The sequence below is a fragment of the Mirounga leonina genome, unplaced genomic scaffold (assembly GCF_011800145.1).
Source record: "Mirounga leonina isolate KUSES-001 unplaced genomic scaffold, KU_Mleo_1.0 Mir_170, whole genome shotgun sequence".
In the NCBI taxonomy this organism is placed as follows: domain Eukaryota; kingdom Metazoa; phylum Chordata; class Mammalia; order Carnivora; family Phocidae; genus Mirounga; species Mirounga leonina.
In genome coordinates, this window is record NW_023270433.1 from 26,374,679 (window position 1) to 26,398,317 (window position 23,639).

Sequence of the window (23,639 nt, forward strand, 5' to 3'; positions counted from 1 at the left end):
ACTTATAATACATATGTATCACTGAGCAGAGATAATTTATCCTTCTCACAATTAAGCTGAGGCTAGACAAGACCAGGTTGTCTTACTGAGTGGGAATGTGAGTGTTGATGGAAATAACCTTGTTTTCTACTGAAAAATAGCTTAAGAAACAAAGAAAGTACAATCCAGGCAACAGAAGAAAAAGCGAAGGATAAAAGACAGCAACATAAACAAACCAATATTAAAAAAGTGGGGGATATGAATTTTAGCAAGTTGAAAGGAATTATTATCACCTTCCAAAAATGACAAAAATCAAACTGTCAGTTTAAGCGTACAACCAAATGTTCAGTCTGATGAAAACCAAACACTGACAGTTAAAAAGAAAAACAACAACAACAAAACCAAAACACACCCCCCACCCCAGAAATGGCAATATTAGTTTAGGGACAAAAATAGCCCCTTCCCCACCATGAGCACTGAAAAAGACGCTGTTCCTTTCAGCTTACTTTTACAGAAGGTGGTCTCAGTTGTGACAAGAATTCTGCCATCCAAGTGATGGGTAAACACACAAACAGAAAGAGCAGTACATCCTGTGTGAGACAGATAATAACAGCTTCTCCCGAAGAAGTGCAGTCAGTGAAGACAGAGAGAGAGAGGAAGTGAAAATGAAACTCTTGGAGGCCGGCCACCTCCTCATGTCCACCTACCATCGGTTTTAGCTCTCTGGCATCAGCAACGCCTCCCTTACCAGCTTCTTTCATTGCTTTTCTACTGTTTTCCACAAACTCCTGCAAAATATGGACCAAATGGCATAAATTCTTAGGTCCTTTCAGATTGTGGTTGGTAGATGAATCCTAAGGAGCATTTACATTTTTGGATTCAATGTTAGTAAAGGGATGGCCTAAAAACATAGCAATAAATAATATTTAGTATCCTACACAAGAGCTGCTAAGTTTGTGTGGGTAGGCTGCAATTTGTCAAGATGAAATCTTATTTCCATCCATTCATTGGGACCATTGCACTTAGGTTCAAAGAGAGAATGTTACTTCTATTTGGAAGAGAAAATACCTAACTCTTTTTTTTTTTTTTTTGAAGAGGACTATTTTCCCATAGATTATTGTTTTATTTGTTGTTTTACTTCTTCCGTATCAAGGTTAAACGGAACAACAAGAGCATTTCACTCCAGAAGACCTCTCTTTAAAATAACCCTAGAAGGTAAAAGAAAGCATCGATACCACTAAAGTCAAAATACTGTTTTTACCAAACCATAAATAAGCTACTTAAAAAAAAAGTCTATCTGGCTTTTTGATATTACTCCATAAAGCAGGAAGACAGGAAGTAACAACCAGAATCTATGGTCAAAAGTAGCTAAAATGGGATTATGCCCTGAAGGAAACAATTCCATCTTGTCAAAGTTTATGGAGCGCTTCTCCATTAAATATCCTCATTATTCTTACAGAAAAAACTAAAAGAAGAAAAAGTGTATTTCTTTTACTCAGCTTTGGATCAGGTGTTTAAAAAACAAAAACAAATACTTCTTCCTTTTTTTTTTTTTTTTAAGATTTTATCTACACCCAATGTGGGGCTCAAACTTACAACCCTGAGATCAAGAGTCAAACGCTCTCCTGACTGAGCCAGCCAGACATCCCCAAATTCTTCTCAATGCCTTAATCAGAAGGGAGATGGAATGCTCACAAGTCAAATTCCATCATGAAAACAGCCAGTTAGAATTATAATTTAGACGTTATGAAAATGTCCGAAATTTAGTTGATGGTGTTCTCAGTGAAAGAGATAATCAGTACCAAATACGCCAGTTAAATCATTTGGAATTTTTGTGATTGGAAAAAAATCTATTTATAGACATATTTATTTTAGATTTAACTAGATAAAACATGCTCCTGGAAGAGGACTTGTTATCTCAAGGTCTAATATTTAGTCTTCAATGTTACCCACTCTTCAAATAGGAATATTTCACAGCTTAATAGCAAAGTCCTATTATTAAGAAGTATCCTTAATTTGGTAGAATTTGACATTGATAACAGTATTTGAACCATTTAAATAGGATGTCTAAATTTGTAAAAAATTTCTATAGAGATTCTAATATAGGAAAGCTGCAGAGGCTACCTAACTATAAAGAATCTGAATGTAATACCTGTGTAAAGGTTTGGATCTTGACTAATGGAAAACAATACAATCATGGGTCTGTTAATCTGTATTCATTACGAAACACCTTCAATTTGGCCTGGCATACTTAGGATAATGAGTTTTAATGGGGCTGACAGCGGTAATATTTGGAAAGGTGATAGATGGAGAAATACAGGCAGGTACTACAACCTGGGACATCTTTGAACTCCACTTTAGGAAAGGGCACTTAGAACATCGGTGGTCCAGTGTTCCAATTCAAGGGCTAAAATTCAGGTTGAAAAACTCAATTCTAATCTGTCTAACTGCAGAGAGGGAGGCAGGAGTCTGAAATAATGTGAACTCAGGACTATTAATGGGTATTGCTCCAGCTAGGTGTATTTAAATGGTCCCATCCATGCCCAAGGACCTTCTTGCCTGATTTTCCTAAGACTAAGCTCATTCATGAGCACTGCAGGTCTAACTGTGAATCACTCAGTTGCATATAATAGGAATGAAAGACAGAGAACGTTTTACAAAATATTTTGACTAGTATTTTTACCCCTAAAGCAGTCAAGGGCATTTGAAGTACTTACCATCAGCACTTTATCCATATAGAATTCTCTGCCAGGACTCCCATCATTGTATTTTGTATCAATGGCAAAACACAAGAATAATACATCCACTACCATTTCGTAAATGGACAGGAAGCAATGAGCGACTAGGAAAGCAAAGAGGCAGACGATGATCAGAGGCAGCACCCAGACTGTGTAATCTTGCTGGTAGTTGAGCAGCATAATCCCAGCCAAGCCTGTGCTGCAGACTATCAGCACCTGAAGCAGAGAGAGAACAAAGAACACACTTAATAGCCTACGGCAGAAAACCACTGTTTCTTCATCATGTGCAGATTTCAAGTTCCCTTCAATATTTATAAATGATGGCGGCATACATTCATTCCACCTCAAGTTAGGAAGTATCATTCACACAGACCCATAGACACATATACATCTGTATGTGCACACACACATAACGTGCACGTCACATAAATACAACATCATCCTTTAAACACTTCTGGTTTACATGAAAAAATAGTCATGTTTTCCAAGTGTTATGCTTGTTCCTTAAAACTTCCCATATGTAGCACCTGTCGCAATTTTAAAATAAGTGTATGCATATTTTAGAAAATGGCCCTATTAGCACTCAGAAGAAAATTACTGACATTCCAGGGTATTGCTATGTGTTTCTTTCTAAGCACTTTTACATATATGAAATAGTATTATACATATGAATCATTAAAAGCTATTCATTAATATTTATAGTATCATTATAAATGTTATAAATACTTAGCCACATAATTTCATCTTACGGGGGGCTTAAAATTTGACCGGGCTCCTACAACTGGAGACTTCTATTGTTTTCTGGTATAAATAAGGCTGCAACAAACATAAGAGTTTTTTCCTTGTTTCATATTTTATTTCACATAGAATAGGTGGCAAATTTAATATGTTTTGCCACGAAATTTATATTTAGATTACCTGTGAGGAAAGAGACTGCCACAAACATCCATCATAGAAGAATACAAGAAATAGCCAATTTGCTTATTGTCTAGAACAACCTACTCTGATCCTTCCCAGGCAGCACTTTACATTTCTTGTGGTTCTTTTACTACATTTTAGTTCAGCTTTTCAGTCCCTTTGAATGGTTTATGGCAAACATCATCATCCTCATTTTATAGACTGGGAAACGTGCTCAGAGACACCAGGCAACCTGCCCAAGGTCACAGAGCAGAAGAGCAGATACCACCCAAATCATGGTCTTACGATGCCAACTCGAGCACTCTTTGCAAGTAAAAACTCAGCAAATACTTGGATATGGATATAAAGCAGCAATAGGTTATATTGAATCCTAAACACAGTCTTGCTCAGCCCCTTACTTGGCCTACCATCCAGCATTAAGTAACAAAGGAAAAGAAAGAGTCTCCAGAACCACAGCAGCCTTTCCTTGCCCAGTGCTGAGAATGGGCAGACTGAGAATTCTCTTGCCTTTTCCCTACTATTTACCCACACCAAAGCATCTCTCCTTCACCATTATTTTAACCAAGAGCTATAATGCATTGGGGACGAAATATTGGTTAGGCTATAAATTGACCCTTCTCGGATGATTTTAGGGAGCAAGTCTGGGTCTGCCCAAAATTTGGAAGACCCTCCACCATTTTTTTGTGGAAAACACTCAGGAATCCTCTCTTACAGTTACTTACTTTCTGGGGTGACTTCTACAGATCGCTAATTATATCTATTTTCTTTCACTCTTTTTGGTTTTTAGAATGAAACCACTGTTTTTGAAATCTCTTCTTCAAATTTTTGATATCCGCCCTACAGAAGGACTGAGGTTCTTTATGCTCTCATTATACCACTTAAAGTTAAGCCACATTGAAATGTTAAGTAAAGTCAATTATAGGGAGAAGGTGTAGCTCGGACAAACCAATGTTGAGGTAAAAGCTGTTGAGGTGGAAGGCTGGATATTGTCACATTAGAAACAACTTCAAGAGTTAATGATATTTTGTCAAAAAGGTCAAAGAAATGTAATAATTACTCTCAAATATAATGAAAGGCTGTCATGCATTTATTCAAGCAGAGGATACATTAATGGCTCTCAAACGATGGAGGGGCTGGTTATCACTTGGGGCGTTCGTGAATAACACAGATTCCTGGGCCCTACCCCGAGTCCAGTTGGTTTGATCTAAGACGAAGCCCAGCAATATTCATTTAAAAAGTACCTCAGGTCATTCTGATAAAGTCCGCAGCCTATAAGAAGTACTGGTCTGTATCAGTGGTTTCCATAGCAGGGTACACATACCCAAGGAGTATTTAAGGGGCTCACCTGGAACTTCAAATTGTATCTCACATTTGTTGAAATTTTCTTTTATACTATGCTTTTAATACATATTATTAAAAGCTATACATATATTAATAAATGTAAATATATTAGGAAGTGTGATCAAAATTTTTTTCTAATAAAATACATGATTTAAAAAGTTTAGACTCTCCTGTTTTACAGGATAAATTATTGGTGATACAATATTAGAGATTCATACACAGGGCAGGATGTGAGCAGCAGGAAGGAAAGGGTGCTGGTTTTGGAATCAGAAAGATGTAGATTTGAATCACAGAATTAATACTTCCTGGTTTTGTGACTCCAAGCAAGTTGAAATTTAACCTTTCTGCATCTGTTTTTCTGCCTTTAAAAGAGACATAAATTGTACATACATCCCATAATTGTTAAAATAAGCATTCTAAAAGCATGTAACACAGTGCCTGGCAATCTTTGTTTCTTCCTTTCATTTCCACCATAAATCTTGCATTTATGATGCCCTTTCCACGTGGAACTCAAGTTTTGAAAGATTTTATTTACCAGTAAAATAGCACCTATTTACGTAATAATTCATATTCTCATTTCTTGTTCATCAATGCCAAATAAACTGCCTGTAATTAATATTAGAAGAAGTATTATCAAATAGAGATTTTGAGACAATTTTGAATTCACATATAGTCGTAAAAAATAACACAGAATGATTCCATGTACCTGTTACCCAGTTCCCTTCAATGGTAACATCTTGTATATAGTGTAATACCACAACCACGGTATTGACATTGACATAGTCAAGATACAGAACATTTCCATCATCACAAGGATCCTTCACTTTAACCTCTCATAACTACCCCTACTCTTCCCCCCAACCCCATCTCTAGCTGGGTGACCACAAATCTGTTCCCAATTTCCATAATGTTGTCATTTCAAGAATGTTATATAATCAGTTCAAGCCCCACCTTGGGTGTAGAGCTTACTTAATTTAAAAAAAGGTATATAAGAATGTTATATAAATGGAAACATACAGTATTTACTTTTCTGGGATTGGTGTTTTCCACTCAGCAAGATCACCTCATGATTAATCCAAGTTATATATTATCAATAGTCTGTTCCTGACACTTATTTTTTAAAACGATTTTATTTGAGAGGGAGTGAGTGAGAGACAGAGAGAGAGAGCATGAGCAGGGGGAGGGGCAGAGGGAGAGGGGACAAGCAGACTCCCTGATGAGCAGGGAGCCTAATTCAGGGGATCTCAGGACTCTGGGATCATGACCTGAGCTAAACAGCAGACACTTAACCAACTGAGCCACCCAGGTGCTCCCCGTCTTTTATAATGCTTATTCTGATCTACCCACTTGAACTATCTGATCAGAAACTACTTCTGCATACTAGCAACCACTTTTAATTATAATGAAAGAAATGCTTTCAAAAGATTTACTGTATTCGGTGATCAGAACTACATTTTTAAAAAAGAAAACTAAAGAATGTTTATATTAGTATGTTGGAAACCCAGAAGACTTTATTCCCCTCTCATTTTTTGGGGGGGTGGGTATCTGGATTAAAAAACAGTTTATCTTTCATGGTTTTAAAGGCAATTTTTTTACAGTGTTATACATTTTTTATTATTCAAACTTAAATGTTTCTGGAAAGCAATTTGGTAATGCACATGAAGAAACCTATTATGTACTTTGAGTCATTAATTCTACTTCTAGGATTCTGGAATCAAGAAATAAGGACGGATGCAGGCAAGGATTTGTATACAAAAGTTTTGCTGTATCATTCTTTATATTAGTAAAATGAGAAGAGTTTAACTGTAAAAATAAATGACACAATTGTATAACCAAGTTTAAAACATTTTTAAAAAAATAGGAAATGCTCATAACATAATATAAAGTGAGAAGAGGGGTATAAGCCTGATTTTTCTACTAGATTTTAAATTTTGTTTATTGACTAGTATAAAACCAGTACCCAGAAAAGTCTCTAGCACATTACTAGTTGTACTCTAGGATATTTGTGGAATGAAAAAAAGGTTATAATAAAACTAAAGAAAAAATTTTGACAGGTCACTAGGCTGCTGAAAAACTCGAAGTCAATTTTAAAACACTGTATTTTATCATCTCTGTATTTATCCATTATAAAAAATGCATATTTAATATAGAGAAATTTATTTCATTATGGTAAAGCAGGGGGAGGGGTTTGGAATCACTCATACTTTTTTTTTTATGATTTTATTACCATATAATGTTTTTTTTTTTTTTAAAGATTTTTATTTATTTGACAGAGAGAGATACAGCGAGAGAGGGAACACAAGCAGGGGGAGTGGAGAGGGAGAAGCAGGCCTCCCGCCGAGCAGGGAGCCCGATGCGGGGCTCGATCCCAGGACCCTGAGATAATGACCTGAGCCGAAGGCAGATGCTCAACGACTGAGCCACCCAGGCGCCCCAATTTTATTACCATATAATGTATTATTTGTTTCAGGGGTACATGTCTGTGATTCATCAGTCTTACACAATTCACAGCGCTCACCATAGCACATACCCTCCCCAATGTCCATCACCCAGCCACCCCATCCCTCCCACCCCCCTCCACTCCAGCAACCATCAGTTTGTTTCCTGAGATTAAGAGTTCTTATGGTTTATCTCCCTCTTTGGTTTCATCTTGTTTCATTTTTCTCTCCCTTCCCCTATGATCCTCTGTCTTGTTTCTCAAATTCCTCATATCAGTGAGATCATATGATACTTGCCTTTCTCTGATTGAGTTATTTTGCTTAGCATAATACCCTCTAGTTTCATCCACGTTGTTGCAAATGGCAAGATTTCATTTTTTTGATGGCCGCATAATATTCCAGTGTGTGTGTGTGTGTATGTGTATGTGTGTGTATATATATATACCCCCTCTTCTTTATCCATTCATCTGTTGATGGACATCTAGGCTCTTCCCATAGCTTGGCTATTGTGGACATTGCTATTATAAACATTTGGGTGAACGTGCCCCTTCAGATCACTACATTTGTATCTTTGTGGTAAATACCCAGTAGTAAAATACCCCAGTAGGGTAGCTCTATTTTCAACTTTTTGAGGAACCTCCATACTGTTTTCCTGAGTGGCTGCACCAGCTTGCATTCCCACCAACAGTGTAGGAGGATTCCCCTTTTTCCGCATCCACGCCAACATCTGTTGTTTCCTGGCTTGTTAATTTTAGCCATTCTGACTGGTGTGAGGTGGTAACTCACTGAGGTTTTGATTTGAATTTCCCTGATGCCGAGCAATGTTGAGCACTTTTTCATGTGTCTATTGGCCATTTGGATGTCTTCTTTGGAAAAATATCTGTTCATGTCTTCTGCCCATTTCTTGATTGGATTCTTTGTTCTTTGGGTGTTGAGTTTGATAAGTTCTTTCTAGATTTTGGATACTCGCCCTTTATCTGATATGTCATTTGCAAATATCTTCTCCCATTCTGTCGGTTGTCTTTTGGTTTTGTTGACTGTTTCCTTTGCTGGGCAAAAGCTTTTTATCTTGATGAAGTCCCAATAGTTCATTTTTGTCCTTGCTTCCCTTGCCTTTGGCGATGTTTCTAGGAAGAAGTTGCTGCAGCCGAGGTCAGAGGTTGCTCCCTGTGTTCTCCTCAAGGATTTTGATGGATTCCTGTCTCACATTGAGGTCTTTCAACCATTTAGAGTCTATTTTTGTGTGTGGTGTAAGGAAATGGTCCAGTTTCATTCTTCTGCATGTGGCTGTCCAATTTTCCCAACACTATTTGTTAAAGAGACTCTCTTTTTTCCATTGGACATTCTTTCCTGCTGTTGAAGATTAGTTGACCATACAGTTGAGGGTCCATTTCTGGGCTCTCTATTCTGTTCCACTGATCTATGTGTCTGTTTTTGTGCCAGTACCATACTGTCTTGATGATGACAGCTTTGTGATAGAGCTGGAAGTCCAGAATTGTGATGCCACCAGCTTTGCTGTTCTTTTTCAACATTCCTCTGGCTATGCGGGGTCTTTTCTGGTTCCATACAAATTTTAGGATTATTTGTTCCATTTCATTGAAAAAAGTGGATGGTATTTTGATGGGGATTGCATTAAATGGGTAGATTGCTTTAGGTAGCATAGACATTTTCACAATATTTGTTCTTCCAATCCATGAGCATGGAACGTTTTTCCATTTCTTTGTGTCTTCTTCAATATCTTTCATGAGTATTCTATAGTTTTCTGAGTACAGATTCTTTGCCTCTTTGGTTAGATTTATTCCAAGGTATCTTATGGTTTGGGTGCAATTGTAAATGGGATCGACTCCTTAATTTCTCTTTCTTCTGTCCTGTTGTTGGTGTATAGGAATGCCACTGATTTCTGTGCATTGATTTTATATCCTGCCATTTTACTGAATTCCTGTATGAGTTCTAGCAGTTTTGGGGTGGAGTCTTTTGGGTTTTCCACATAAAGTATCGTATCATCTGCAAAAAGTGAGTTTCACTTCTTTGCCGATTCGGATGCCTTTGATTTCTTTTTGTTGTCTGATTGCTGAGGCTAGGTACTAGAAGTCCTAGTATGCTGAACAGCAGTAGTGAGAGTGGACATCCCTGCAGTGTTCCTGGCCTTAGGGGAAAAGCTCTCAGTTTTTCCCCATTGAGAATGATATTTGCTGTGGGTTTTTCATAGATGGCTTTTAAGATATTGAGGTATGTACCCTCTATCCCTACACTCTGAAGACTTTAAATCAAGAAAGGATGCTGTACTTTGTCAAATCTTTTTCTGCATCTATTGAGAGGATCATATGGTTCTTGTTCTTTCTTTTGTTAATGTACTGTATCACATTGATTGATATGCGGATGTTGAATCAACCTTGCAGCCCTTGCAGCCCTTGCAGCCCAGGAATAAATCCCACTTGGTTGTGGTGAATAATCCTTTTTGGATCCTATTGGCTAGTATTTTGGTGAGAATTTTTGCATCCATGTTCATCAGGGATATTGGTCTGTAGTTCTCCTTTTTGATGGGGTCTTTGTCTGGTTTGGGGATCAAGGTAATGGTGGCCTCATAAAATGAGTTTGGAAGTTTTCCTTCCATTTCTATTTTTTGGAACAGTTTCAGAAGAACAGGTATTATTTCTTCTTTAAATGGTAGAATTCCCCTGGGAAGCCATCTGGCCCTGGGCTCTTGTTTGTTGGAAGATTTTTGATTATTGCTTCAATTTCCTTACTGGTTATGGGTCTGTTCAGGTTTTCTATTTCTTCCTGGTTCCCTTTTGGTAGTTTATACATCTCTAGGAATGCATCCATTTCTTCCAGACTGCCTAACTGGCTGCCATATACTTGCTCATAATATGTTCTTGTAACTGTATTTCTTTGGTGTTGGTTGTGATCTCTTCTCTTTCATTCATGATTTTATTTATTTGGGTCCTTTCTCTTTTCTTTTTAATTAGTCTGGCCAGGGGTTTATCAATTTTATTAATTCTTTAAAGAACCAGCTCCTAGTTTCATTGATCTGTTCTGCTGTTCTTTTGGTTTCTATTTCATTGATTTCTGCTCTGATCTTTATTATTTCTCTTCTCCTGCTGGGTTTAGGCTTTATTTGCTGTTCTTTCTCCAGCTCCTTTAGGTGGAGGGTTAGGTTGTGTATTTGAGACCTTTCTTGTTTCTTGAGAAAGGCTTATATTGCTATATACTTTCCTCATAAGACCGCCTTCCCTGCATCCCAAAGATTTTGAACAGTTGTATTTTCATTTTCATTTGTTTCCATGAATTTTTTAAATTCTCCTCTAATTTCCTGGTTGACCCATTCATTTTTTAGTAGGATGCTCTTTATCCTCCATGTATTTGAGTTCTCTCCAACTCTCCTCTGTGATTGAATTCTAGTTTCAAAGCACTGTAGTCCGAAAATATGCAGGGAATGATCCTAATCTTTTGGTACCGGTTGAGAACTGATTTGTGACCCAGGATGTGATCTATTCTGGAGAATGTTCCATGGGCACTAGAGAAGAATGTATATTCTGCTGCTTTGGGATGGAATGTTCTGAATATATCTGTGAAGTCCATTTGGTCCAGTGTGTCATTTAAAGCCTTAATTTCCTTGTTGATCTTTTGCTTAGATGATCTGTCCATTTCAGTGAGGGGGGTGTTAAAGTCCCCCACTATTATTGTATTGTTGTCGATGTGTTTCTTTGCTTTTGTTATTAATTGGCTTATATAATTGGCTGCTCCCATGTTAGGGGCATAAATATTTACAATTGTTAGATCTTCTTGTTGGATAGACCCTTTAAGTATGATGTACTGTCCTTCCTCATCTCTTATAGTCTTTGGTTTAAAATCTAATTTGTATGATAAGGACTGCCACCCCAGCTTTCTTTTGATGTCCATTAGCATGATAAATGGTTTTCCACCCCCTCACTTTCAATCTGGAGTGTCTTTGGGTCTAAAATGAGTCTCTTGCAGACAGCATATCGATGGGTCTTGTTTTTTAATCCAATCTGATAGCCTGTGTCTTTTGATTGGGGCATTTAGCCCATTTACATTCAGGGTAACTATTGAAACATAGGAATTTAGTGCAACTGTATTCCCTATAAGGTGACTGTTACTGTATATTGTCTGTGTTCCTTTCTGGTTTATGTTACTTTTAGGCTCTTTCTTTGCTTAAAGGACCCCTTTCAATATTTCTTGTAGGGCTGGTTTGGTGTTGGCAAATTCTTTTAGTTTTTGTTTGTCCTGGAAGCTTTTTATCTCTCCTTCAATTTTCAGTGACAGCCTAGCTGGATAGAGTATTCTTGGCTGCTTATTTTTCTCGTTTAGTGCTCTGAATATATCCTGCCAGTCCTTTTTGGCTTGCCAGGTCTCTGTGGATAGGTCTGCTGCCAATCTAATGTTTCTATCGTTGTAGGTTACAGATCTCTTGTCCCAAGCTGCTTTCAGGATTTTCTCTTTGTCTCTGAGACTTGTGAGTTTTACTATTAGATGTCAGGGTGTTGACCTATTTTTATTGATTTTGAAGGGGGTTCTCTGTGCCTCCTAGATTTTGATGCCTGTTTCCTTCCCCAAATTCGGGAAGTTCTCTGCTATAATTTGCTCTAATATACCTTCTCCCCCTCTCTTTCTTCTTCTTCTGGGATTCCAATTATTCTAATGTTATTTCTCTTTATGGTATCACTTATCTCTCAAATCCTCTCCCTGATCCAGTAGTTGTTTATCTTTTTCTCAGCTTCTTTATTTTCCATCATTTGGTCTTCTATATCACTAATTCTCTCTTCTGCCTCATTTATCCTAGCAGTTAGAGCCTCCATTTTTGATTGCACCTCATTAATAGCCTTTTTGATTTTGACTTGATTAGGTTTTAGTTCTTCTATTTCTCCAGAAAGGGATTCTCTAGTATCTTCTATGCTTTTTTCAAGCCCAGCTAGTGTCTTTATAATAGTCATACTGAACTCTAGTTCTGACATCTTACTAATGTCTGTATTGATTAGGTCCCTGGCAGTCAGTACTGCCTCTTGTTCTTTTTTTTGAGGTGAGTTTTTCCACCTTGTCATTTTGTCCAGAGGAGAATAGATGAATGAGAGAACAAAATGCTAAAAGGGTAACAACGACCCCAGAAAAATATACACTAAACAAATCAGAAGAGACCTGAAACCAGGGGGAAAAGAAAGGAAAAAAAAAAAAAGAATATGATCAGGTTGGTGAATAGAACAGAGCCACACACTAGATTTTGGGTATATTTTGGTCTGTTAGAAGAAATTGCCTCCCAAATTTTTAAAGAAAGAAAAACTTATATATATACAAAAGTAAGGGTAAATACGATGAAGGGATAGAATGACAGTAAAGATGAAAATTAAAAAAGTTTTTAAAAAAGGAATTGGTAAGATAAGAAGTTGGTTGAAAAAAGAATGAAAAAAACTTTAAAAAAAGAGAGAATGTGATCAGGCGGGAAACTAGGACAAAGTCATACACTAGATTTAGGGTATATTTTGGACCATTAGAAGAAACTGTATCCCAAAATTTTAAAGAAAGAAAAACTTATACATATACATATATATATATATATAATAAGGTTAAATACAATGAAGGGATAGAATATGAGGGTAAAAATGAAAATTAAAAAAGACTTTAAAAAAGGAATTGATAAGATGTTGGTTGAAAAAGGAAAGAAGAAAAATTCAACTAAAAAAATAGAAAAAGAAAAAAATAAAGAAAATTTTAAAAGTTAACTTTGAAAGACTAAAGAATCATGGGGAAAAAGCCATGAATTCTATATGCTGTATTCCCCTAGTGCTGGAGTTTTGCCATTCTCATTGATCGGTAAACTTGGTCTTGGCTGGCTGTTCTTGCTGATCTTCTGGGGGAGGGGCCCGTTGCAGTGATTCTCAAATGTCTTTGCCTGAGGCGGAATTGCAACACCCTTGTCAGGGGCCAGGCTAGGTAATCTGTTCAGGTTTGCTCTCGGTAGCTTTTGTTCCCTGAATGCTTTCTGTACAGCTTTGGAGGACGAGAATGAAAATGGCGGCCTCCCAATCTCTGGTCCCAGAGGAGCCGACAGCTGGGGCCCCCCTCCAAAAGTGAGCCCCCAGAGAAAAGCAGTCAATCACTCCTGTCTCTCTGGTCTCCAGCCTCACTCTGTGCTCACCTGGCCTGTGACCAAGCATTTCTACCTCCTACACCCAACCCTCTTTGGAGTCTCCAAACCCAGCAGAGTCCTGCGGTGCGCTCCCACACTGCTTCTCCCTAGGGAGGAAGGGGAGTCTCCCCGGATCTGTCGCTTGTTGGGCAGTGGTCCGGACTCTGCTGTGGATCATGGTTTATGGCAACTCTGAGCTGAGAGCCCACTCCTTGGCTCCGTCTCTGTAGCTGGCTTCCCTTTTCCGAAACCTGGGAGCTCTGCCGCACTCAGGCACCCCCCGGTCTTTCTGTGACCCCAAGGGTCCTGAGACCACACTGTCCCAGTGAGGGTTCCACCCCCCACTTAGCCACTGGAGCGACTTCCCTCAGCGGAGCAGAATTCTAAAAGTTCCAAGGCTCCTCTGCTCTATCACTTCCCGGTAACTGGCCGACAGTGGCTCCCTCCCCCCTCGGTCTATCTTCCCAAATATTGCCTCGGATTCACTTCTCCACATGTCCTACCTTCCCCAGAAAGTGGTCGCTTTTCTGTTCAGAGAGTTGCTGCTACTGTTTTCTTCGATCTCCTGTTGAGTTTGTAGGTGTTCTGAATGGTTTGATACCTATCTAGCTGAATTCCTGGGACCAGACGAAATTTAGGTCTCCTACTCCTCTGCCATCTTGCTTTTCCCTCTCCCTCATATTTTCAATATCCAAAGATAATCATTAACATTTTGAGAGAGTAATTCTTTCTCATGAACATTCTTAAACAGTACTTAACAGTTATAGTCAAGTAGTTTTACTCAGCCTTTTCACTTGTCATATGTACTGATCGTATTATAAACTTTTAACGAAAAACATGGTGTAACAGGTGAGTAATAGTCTGCTATTATTTCTAACCATTTCTCTATGGGTAAGCAGTAGATTTTTTGCAACTGGTAACTATTAGAAATAATGCTGCATTTTTCTGTATTTAGAATTATTTCTAGCAGTGGTTTACCATCAACAGAATTACTGAATCAAAAGACTTAAAAAAAAAAAAGTCCAAGGGCAAACTTAATGTCAGCACATAGTGACTGAAAACTGAGAAGTCAGACAGACCTAAGTTTGAACTCCAGCTCTGTCACATTCTAGTTCTTTAAACTTTGGCTTCCTCTGCTATAAAATGAAGATAATAGTAGTGGCTCATCCTACAGGAGAGGATGAATAACACTTCATATAAAGTACATTCCTCAGTACCTAGTACTGAGCAAGTGTCTCCATCAGAGTTTACTAAAATCACCATCATGATCAAATGCTGCCCCTGAGTGTTATGCTGAGCGAAATAAGTCAATAAGAGAAAGACATGTATCATATGACCTCACTGATATGAGGAATTCTTAATCTCATGAAGCAAACTGAGGGTTGCTGGAGTGGGGGGTGGGGTGGGAGGGATGGGGTGACTGGGTGATGGACCCTGGGGAGGGTATGTGCTCTGGTAAGCGCTGTGAATTGTGCAGGACTGTTCAATCTCAGATCTGTACCTCTGAAACAAATAATGCAATATATGTTAAGAAAAAAAAAAAAAGAAGAAGGTAGGAGGAGGGGAAGAATGAAGGGGGGGAATCAGAGGGCGAGATGAACCATGAGAGACAATGGACTCTGAAAAACAAACTGAGGGTTCTAGAGGGGAGGGGGGTGGGAGGATGGGTTAGCCTGGTGATGGGTATTAAGGAGGGCAGGTACTGAATGGAGCACTGGGTGTTATACGCAAACAATGAATCATGGAACACTACATCTAAAACTAATGATGCTCTTAAAAAAAAAACAACTAATGATGTAATGTATGGTGATTAACATAACAATAAAAAAATTTTTTAAAAATGCTGCCCCTGAATATAATTTTCTGTTATTCCTCTATATGGCTTCTCTTCTATTTTAACTGCTCTGTGTGCATATGTTCATATTTTAAGCTGCCTCATATCCTTCTTAGCAGTAGGGATAAATTATAAATATGTAAAACAAAATAGACAAAAAATCTGAAGGCTTCCTAAATTAGTCATATAGCATATAAATAATAGCAACAGTTAATAAAAGTGTCAAGCACTATACTCAGTCCTTAACATGGACTGACTCATTCAATCCTTACTATAAAACTACTATAAATCCTTACTATACTCAGTCCTTAACATGGACTGACTCATTCAATCCTTACTATGTTGTAAAAACATGACGAGAACAAATCCAATAGTATACGTTTAATCACAGATTTTCAAAACAACTGCACAGTTGGTATCTTGGCCTCTCTACACCAAGTATTTTTTCCTTTTCAAAAACATTTTCAAAACACAGTGGCTGGAATAACCTAAGTGTTTAGTAGTAAGAGAATGTCTACGAATAGCATTTGATAAAATACTACCCATCATGATTATGAATAATTATGAAGATTATCAAAGCAATAGGAGAACTGGATATGATATAATATAAACGCAAAGGGCAGAACAAACTGGTAAGTATGCTATGATTGTTGGACTATAGATATATAAGCCTATGAAAAAACACTGGGAGGAAATATATAAAAATGATATTATTTGGTTATGGTGGTGTCAGTTCAATGTTTCAAATTTTCTGAGTATTTTATGGTTTCAACTACAGATACAAAAAATCCAATTATAATGTTATTTATTATTCTGCAGATTTTAATAATATAGAAAAATTAGCTCTTTTCAGACACTTTAAGGACAGGTAAATCTCATTCCCACACAGCTCTGTTTTAAAGGCATTTATATACAGTAACAATGACAGCCAACATTCATCGAGAACTTACAATGTGTCAAGCACTGTCTTAGGTACACTACATGTATTAACCCGTCTAATCCTCACAACTCTAGAGGTTTGGCTCTGTTATTATCCCACTTCCATAGATGAACAAACTGAGGCACAGAATGGTTATGTACCCTGCCTCAGGTCACAAAGCTAGTAAGTAACAGAGCCAGGATTTAAATCAAGGTAGTCAGGCTCCAGATACAGCACCCCTAACCACTAAGCAGACTATTCCTGAATTCTTTACAGATCAAAATGCGTAAGGAGAAACATGGACAGATTACTTAACTGCTATGTCTCAGTTCCCCATCTGTAAAATGAGGATAATAATAGAACTTCCTTTACAAATTTGTTGCTAGGATTAAATGAGCACCATACAGGTAAAGTACTTAGAACAGTACCCGACACATACTAAGGGCTTTGTAAGTTCTTCTTTTATATTACATATATTACCTTTAGTTTTTTGGTGGGCTAGATATTTTTCAAATGAAAAAGCAAATATATATATGCAAAAATTCACTGTATGTCTCAGATAACATATTTGGTCTTACCTTGCCTAGGAATAACATAAAATCCCCCACTGTGTTGATGGCAGCCACCCGTAAAGCATTCTCCACAAGAATGACAAAGGCATCCTTTGCAGAGGTGCAGAAGTTGGTGCTGTTGATGGCTGTGGCTGTGTATGCATTCTGGACAAAAGCAAAAAGCAGTATTTTCATCAATAAATGTAATTTTACTTTGTTAAGATATAAACCAAATACACTTAAAGCATAGCTTGTGAAAACAGTTCACAGTTAAACCCATGGCTCTGGTGAGCTACAGGTTAAGGTTAAGCACAAGGAAATACTAGACATTAAAAAAAAACAAAACAAAAAACCCAGTATGATAAAAAGAGCTTTTCAGTTGGCTTATTTAAGTCCTTTTAAAACACTGATATTTATTAACACACACATAAACCTTTCCAACATCCATTAACTTCTTCCCCGTCTCAGTAAATCAAACATAATTTAACCTTTCCTAGATGTCTCAGGTTCATCACTATGAGTATCAGGGATGCATTATTACCATATCAGTGATGCTTTAAAAGCTACACAAATAGGTAAAAAGCATAAAGATGCTGTGCTGTTTAACTAGAAGACCTCCTCTTTGGTGCTTTCCTCCATGCTATCACTTCTTAAAGTTCTTGTAGTAGACAGCTGTTTGTTGCTCAACATAGCCCTCCCTCCTGGGAGCAGGACCCCAAGTCCCCTTTGAGAAAACAGTCCTTCCCCATTCTCTTAGAGTCTGAGTGGGGGACATTACCTCTAGCCCTGGGGGGTTGGCCTTGGTTGATGAAGCCAATCAGCACGTTCTACCCACCTCCACAACAACGGGTTCAGGGACTGGTACATAAACTAATAGAGCCAATGAAAGCAAAAGATAAGGGAACCCTGGGGCTTCTGGAGTTCTTCTCCTTCTTCTTCCATAGGAGCTCCTGACAAAGCAGCTCTCTCATTTTCCTGAATAGCGAGGTGTGGGGGTAAGAACTGTCAGGGCTGTTTGGCCAACATAATGGGAAGAGCCTGAAGCTGGTGAAGGTCACAATGTGAAAGAGGGCAAGGCTACCATCATGGAAGAAAGAGCAGAGAGAAACCAGTGACTTGTACTTGGTGACAGTGTTTGCATGATTAGGAACTAGCCACATTTCTGGACTTTACAGCCACAGAAGCTAATAAATTGCTAAGAATCACTCCTTTTTCTCCCTCCCCCTTCCTCGCTCTCTCTTTTTTAGGCCAGATGGAGCTGGCTTTCTGTCTCTTGTAGTACTGAGTCCCAGCTGACACACTTTTATTCAATTATACCTGCTTCTGCTGCTCCGTGTCCTCTATGACCCTCTGTCACAGACTCTGAATTTTTTCCCCTTCGTACACTGCATTCTAGAATAGGACTGACATTTTCTGGGAAACGTGAATACATGCCAGAACATCAAATACTTCTGAGTCTTCGGAAGGGAAAGTATGTAGGCTTTGTGACTAAAACTTATATTTATTTTATTTATTTTTATTTTTTTTATTTATTTTTTATTTTTTTAAGATTTTATTTATTTGCGAGAGAGAGAATAAGAGACAGAGAGCATGAGAGGGAGGAGGGTCAGAGGGAGAAGCAGACTCCCTGCTGAGCAGGGAGCCTGATGTGGGACTCGATCCAGGGACTCCAGGATCATGACCCGAGCCGAAGGCAGTCGCTCAACCAACTGAGCCACCCAGGCGCCCCTGTGACTAAAACTTATAATCCTGAGGAATTTTTGGTTTAGTGTGGACTTAAATTGTTGGTGAGTCCAGAATGTTAAAATTGTTGGAAAACTGCTGCACATGAAGGGCTTATTTTACATTGTGCTATCTGTGAAGTTTTGTTTACTTTTTAAAAAAGATTTTATTTATTTATTAGAGAGAGAGTGTGCGTGCGCATGGGAGCAAGGGGAGGGACAGAGGGAGAGGGAGAGAGAATCTCAAGTAGACTCTGTGCTAAGCGTGGAGCCTGATGCAGGGCTTGATCTCATGACCCTGAGATCATGACCTGAGCCAAAGCCAAGAGTGAGATGCTCAACCTACTGAGACACCTAGGAGCCCCCGTAAAGTCTTCTTTTTAAATTGAAGTATAGTTGACAATGTTACATTAGTTTAGGCTATACAGTACAGCGACTCCACAACTCTGTAAGTTATGCGCTGCTCACAAGTGTGGCTACCATCTGCCACCACACAGTATTACACCGTTGACTATTTTCCCTATGCTGTACCTTTCATCCCCACGACTTATCCATTCTGTAACTGGAAGCCTGTATCGCCCACTCCCGTTTGTTCGTTTACTATTTATTTTTTTTTTAAAGATTTTGTTTATTTGACAGAGAGAAAGACAGCCAGAGAGGGAACACAAGCAGGGGGAGTGGGGGAGGGAGAAGCAGGCCTCCTGCAGAGCAGGGGGCCTGACACGGGGCTCGATCCCAGGACCCTGAGATCATGAACTGAGCCAAAGGCAGATGCTTAACACTGAGCCCACCCAAGTGCCCCGCCCACTCCCGTTTAAACACTGAGCTTCGGAGATACAGTTTTTAATTTATGAATGTTCCTATTGTATGCTTGTTAGTTAATAGGAACCTGGTTTGAAGATGAAGTTTGAGTCACCAAAAATTTAATTTGCCATTATACAATTAAATTTATTGATTATAAATACAGTATATGGGTGCCTGGGCGGCTCAGTGGGTTAAGTGTCTGCCTTTGGCTCAGGTCATGATCCTGGGGTCCTGGGATCCAGTCCTGCATGGGGCTCCTTGCTCAGCAGGGAGCCCGCTTCTCCCTCTCCCTCTGCCTGCCACTCCCCCTGCTCTCTCTCTCTGTTAAATAAATAAAATCTTAAAAAAAAACTACAGTGTGTTTTAGGGCCAAGGAAAGAAAACTATACTGAGTGGGACACTACGTTTTCAGGAAGGGAGCAGTGGGGTAAAATGATGCTCTTTGAGAAAGACAGTATCATTTTACTATATATAATTCCATCAAACATATTGGGGTAATTTATTATCAGAGTACACTACTGCGTCATGTTTGTAGTTCTTTTTATCTCAAAAGCTAACATACAGAGTCTTTTAAAGAAATGATACTATTAAATTGTTCTGGTATCATTCATTTGCTGCTTGCTCTCATAGTGTCATCAGCCAATGCTTCTTATCAGTTCAAAGATAGCAGGCACTGAAGAGTTAACTACCTAATTGCAGTGGTCTACATTTCTTCATCTCTAAAGCGTCCTTCGAAACATTCTGCCAAATGCCTCAATGACATCAAAATAAACTATACTTTTGATCTTATGTAATAATAGTAACTCTGCTGAAAAATGATGGAGAAGAACTTCCTAGTCCTGATCTATTCCCAAAGAATGAAGACTGACCAGTTCCCTCCATACTCACAAAAAACAAAAATAAAACCCCCCAAAAAACCCACTTAATAATTTATTCTAAAGCAGAGGATGTCAAACTACCACCTGTGGGCCAAATCTGGCCTGCTCCTACTTCTATAAATAAAGTTTTATTGGAACACAGCAATGTTCATTTGCTTACATGGCATTTATAGCTGTTTTCATGCTACAATGGCAGAACTGAGCAATTGTGACAGAGTCTATACGGCCACAAAGCCAAAAATATTTACTATCTGTTCCTTTACAGAAAAACTTTGCTGACCCCTGTTCTAGAGTATTGCCCAGGAACAGTATCAACCTTGTCAACCCATCTTCTTATCCCCTTTGAAATACGAATCACATTTTCTGATTTCCAATCTTCTAGTGCCTTTCTCTACAACTTCCAAGTCTTTCAGCATCTTTCACTATAATTCTTCAATTCAACGACTTACAGATGTCTGTAGTGATTTGAAACAGAACATCCTATAAGGAAAATACCTTACTTCCCTTATTCTAAGACATAATCAAGAGACTAATGAACCAGTTACTTTATAACAAGTTTTCAGGGGACAATATCCTGCCATATTAACTATATATTGTTATGACATGCTTCCTGAAGTTAAAAAAAAAAAAAAAAGCATTATAATGTCTAGAATCAAAGATATTGGATAACCCATTTAAATCAAGTAGGTACTGTCTTAAATTTCACCTCCTCAATGAGGATCAACAACTCACTCTTAACTATGTTATTCTACCCTTCCCAGTTTGAAAAGGACCTTCTTTGAAAGAGACAGAAGCAAGAGAGGATCCCCATACCTCCAATCTCTCTCCTCTATCATCAGACCAGCTAACTCAGAGGAGCCTAACATCCCCAAACTAAACCATAAAAGCTTTTCTGTTTTTCAATAATTTCAGGAGAAATTATTATTCCTCCTCTCCTGCTTCTTTCTTCTCTCCCCACGCTGCCCCACCCATCCCATCTACATTTAGAGCAGAAGCCTATTTATTTGTGGACATGGAAGGAGGCAGCAATAATTTCTTTTCTCCACTCCTAAGTTCCAGGGTTGGATATGCTCATAGAAATTTAGCTTTCTTGGCAATATTCCTACAGATCTGTGCAGCTCCTTTGTATTCAGCCTAACTGAAAAAAGTTAAGTGGATATTTTGTAAGCTCTTTCTCCTACTCCCAAGGCAGAAAGATGAGCTGCATGTGACACACAGAGGTCAAGATGACCTCTTCAGGAGGAAAACTGTACTACAGATCACAGGAGGCTAGTGAAAATTTCCTTCCACTTCTATACCTCCTTGTCTGCAAGGATTCACGCTAAGATTCTCAAGAAATTCTGAGTTCTTTGTGGCTTTCCCTATTACTGTTCTCTGAACTTTCTGCTCTACTACTTGGATGAGGTTTTTCCAGCCCACCTCCCTTCTCAGACAGCCTTCCTGATCTTGAGCTAAACCTCCCGCAGAGAGGCATCAATGATTAACATTTAGTGAGTGCCCAACAATTGCTCAGGCAGGATGGAGGCTTAAGGCTATATAACTCCTAGAAGCAAAATAAAAGGTGATCACCCTCCAGGAAGCATTTTAAAAGGATGACTATTAGGCCCAAGTGGTCCCTGGTCACATCGGTGTGTGACAGGATGAGGTGAGAAAGTCCTGGTCACATGGAAGAAAATGTTAGGGTAGAAGGTCCCCATGTAGATAACCCAGGCCTGCTTGGCCACATGTCCCAGAATACAGCGTTTACATTTCCACACTTTCCTTTCTTCACTTACAGACCTAAAAATTCTCTTTAAAATCTTTATATAATAACTCAATAGGGGAGAGCTAGACAACAATGGTAGGGAAAGGGAACAGATATGTGCAACTCTATGTGTGGATCATTGTAAATTAAATGAGAGAAAAAGTAATTAAAATTACCCCTTTCTTATTTTGAGTGAGGAATGGAGGGGGCAAAAACTCCCACCTACACCATCCATTTCATTCAGTTTGGTTCTAAATTCTTAGACTTTTTAAGAGATATAAGAATTAAAAATATGTTGCAAATCTTAAATTGTCTTTAAAACCACCACTTGTTTTAGTTTATAGCATGCAACATGAAAGTTTGAGATGTTTGCATACTCTCTATAATAATCTATAGTCTTCTTTATGTTGCATAAAATGGGTATATATTTATATGGGAAACAGGGTGATATCTTGGCAACAACTACACAAACTTAAGATTTGGAAACTTCCCCCATCTCTAGGTCATATGGTCTGCCACAAGATGCTAGTCTCAACTTTCTCTACAGAGGAAATGAACCTTCCTTACAGAGTTGTAGAGAGAAAGTGATAATATAGATTATCTTAGTATATTATCAGGTAGTAGGTGCTCAAAAAACATTCCTTGCAATTCCCACTCATACTGTGTCGAGAAGAGCTTTGGCAGCCAGAAAGCAGATCCCCTCCAGTATTAAACGCACTACCTCCAAATGGTGTCGAAGTAAACCAAGGCCTGAGTAATGCCCACAAGAAACAGATTCTAGTTCTAATAGTCTCTCCACCTAAAGTGAATTCTGTTAGATGAGATGTACAGTCACCTTCCCAACACGTTGAGATAAGCACTCGCAGAAACAAAAAGCAGTTCACAGTTCACTCTGTTTGTGTGCAAAACCCTAGCAGCTATGCTATAAATAATTAATGACTTATTTTGAAAACCCAAAGGTCGTTTTTTAAGCCAGCCGTATTTTCCATGCAGTTTGGCACTGGACCATGGATTAGGTTTATGGAAATTCACACGGTGCTGCAAAAGGACTCTGGTCTCCTCTACCTCAGTATCAACGCTCCTCTGCTATTATCCTCTAAATTTTCTGAGCACTGGCAACTGGGGGGCCATGGTCAACTGACATTGTGTGGCCCAAATACCTCGTTTGCTCTGGCTCACTCAGTTATTTTTTTTTATTAGTTGTCAACATTTTAATAGCAAGGAGATAAAATGCGAACATCCAGAATTCTGGCTTCACTTGAGAAACTGGAAGAGTTAGAAACTGTGTATAAACTCTCACATAGCAAGAGTATACCAGAACTAAGAAGTGACTGCCCTCTTTGGATGGAATATGAACTTCCCAGCTTACCAGTCTCTACGACTCTCTACTGCCTTGGACCCTGTCGGATGCACTCATTTCCATGAGTAACATAATGCACCTCAACTGGCCCAGCAGGGGTCTGCGTCATCCAGCCCTACTCAAGGCTTTTGACTTCAAAGTTGCATACTGATCTCAGGAGTGACAGCAAAAGAAAGGACAGAAGGAAAACAGTGCAAAGGGCACTAACTAATTATTAACCATTTCCAAAGAGTAGACAAAACAGATTTCTGAATGGGAGACTCTACATG

General features: G+C 38.6%; 1 protein-coding gene across 3 annotated transcripts in view; it reads right to left on the reverse strand.

Annotated features, from left to right (window-relative positions):
- Positions 1 to 23,639, reverse strand: part of SLC44A1 (solute carrier family 44 member 1) — a 197,812-nt gene that overhangs the window by 47,089 nt on the left and 127,084 nt on the right. For 2 of the 3 annotated variants that reach the window (XM_035016166.1, XM_035016165.1), the window contains exons 13-15: positions 16,891 to 17,028; positions 2,697 to 2,933; positions 687 to 767 (exon numbers count right to left, since the gene is read on the reverse strand). In XM_035016166.1, the coding sequence (XP_034872057.1) occupies positions 687 to 767; positions 2,697 to 2,933; positions 16,891 to 17,028 (456 nt within the window). Of the gene's footprint in view, positions 1 to 444; positions 768 to 2,696; positions 2,934 to 16,890; positions 17,029 to 23,639 lie in introns of those variants that run through there. The other variant, XM_035016164.1, reaches the window with a different exon arrangement.